Here is a 1,523-nt window from a genome sequence, read left to right as displayed (position 1 = left end):
ACCTGCTCTTTTCTTTATAATCCATGAACTGCACCTTATCTTCTTCTCTCCGTCTTCACCAGTTGGATCCTAAGTCTGGTTCTGCCTAATTAACATATCTAACAAATCTGTTTGTATAAAAGTATTTCTCTGTAATAAAAACAGAGTTTTAAATGCTACCTGGAATCACATTTAATTATTTTTAATGCCATTTAAGGCCTTAATAAAAAAAATTATTTAGTTAATATTTGTTCTAGACTTAGTCTCAGATAGCTTCACCTGCAGATACCTGGAACATTAGCTTTAGGTGATGTGTTGTTTAATCAGCAGGCATTTCTGTCATCCAGCTAATATTTTGTCTGTAAACCAACCAGTAATCGACTTAATGTAAACAAAGGTCGGCTTAAAACATGAGAACGACTCAGATGGGTCAGAGCTGCTGAAGTGCTGAGGGGCGATCTCTTACGCAACTCTCTTTTTACATGCTGATTGTGTCTCCCAGGAGGGGCGGAGCCTGTCCAGGATGTCTCTAAGTCACTCGCCTGCCTCCCCCATGACGGCCCAGGGCATCCCCTCGCCTGCCCAGCTTACCAAAGCCAACGCCCCCGTCCACATCGACGTGGGCGGACACATGTACACCAGCAGCCTGGCCACGCTCACCAAGTTTCCTGAATCCAGGTGAGAGCGAGTTGTTAAAGATAGGCTCTATGTCGACACCTTGAAGCTTTCTCTCTGGTTCGTTTTCCTGAAAATAGATCACTCGGAACACACTCTTTAAATAACATCTCATAACTTTTATGTATTAAATAACCATGAGACATGACAACAGATTCTGATAGAAAATGTAATCTTACTAAGATCAGAGAAGTTGCTTAGAATCTACAGAAGGCAGCTGCTCACCTCTCAGGAAGTGGCCCCAATTAACAGTTAAAAAGGCATTTTATACATCTCCAGTCTGCCACATCATCTTATTTTACATCATACATGTTAGCATATGATTAGACATCCATGGCTCCAGCCTTATCAAAATATTAAGGTGTAATAAACTCACATCATGGATGATAATTTTCCTTAAATAGTGGAGAGGTGTGTCCTTCACTGGTTTCCTTCAGGGTCAGAGCTTCCTGTCCAGGTCCTGAGTTTTTGAATGAGGTTCTGAGAAGAATCTTCTTTCTGAATGAGCTTTTCTATTAAAACGGTGCCTGTGACATCACAATCAAGCTATTTAGGTTGAACTTTATTAGGCCAACTTAGGATTTTTTAGGTTTAACTGAATGAGTCAGGCTTTGCTCAAACAGTATTAAATAAGTCTCCTCATTAATCAGGCCACGCCCACTCTGGAGCAATAAAATTAATAGTTAGGTCGGCTCTGCCCGCTCATTTTGGGCAACTCTTCTAGACAAGAGGAAAGTTGAAAATAGACATGTCTCCAGCTGTGTTTTTCTATTTCCCTAAATTCCCAAAACATTCGGATGGAAACGCGTAGAGATGTAGCCTAGTAAACTAGCCCCACCCGCCAGCGGCCAAAATCCTTTTTGCCTGCG

The 1,523-nt window shown here is 41.5% G+C and overlaps 1 protein-coding gene across 1 annotated transcript in view; it reads left to right on the top strand.

Moving 5' to 3' along the window:
• LOC107099815 (BTB/POZ domain-containing protein kctd15-like) overlaps positions 1 to 1,523 on the top strand; it is a 10,477-nt gene that overhangs the window by 3,894 nt on the left and 5,060 nt on the right. Inside the window, exon 2 of the mRNA XM_015398087.1 lies at positions 482 to 657. Coding sequence (XP_015253573.1) covers positions 482 to 657 — 176 coding nt within the window. The remainder of the gene's footprint in view (positions 1 to 481; positions 658 to 1,523) is intronic.

The sequence above is a fragment of the Cyprinodon variegatus genome, unplaced genomic scaffold, assembly GCF_000732505.1.
Source record: "Cyprinodon variegatus isolate N-32 unplaced genomic scaffold, C_variegatus-1.0 Scaffold910, whole genome shotgun sequence".
Classification (NCBI taxonomy): Eukaryota; Metazoa; Chordata; class Actinopteri; order Cyprinodontiformes; family Cyprinodontidae; genus Cyprinodon; species Cyprinodon variegatus.
Note: the sequence above shows the minus strand (reverse complement) of the source record. Positions and strands in the feature narration are given on the sequence as shown.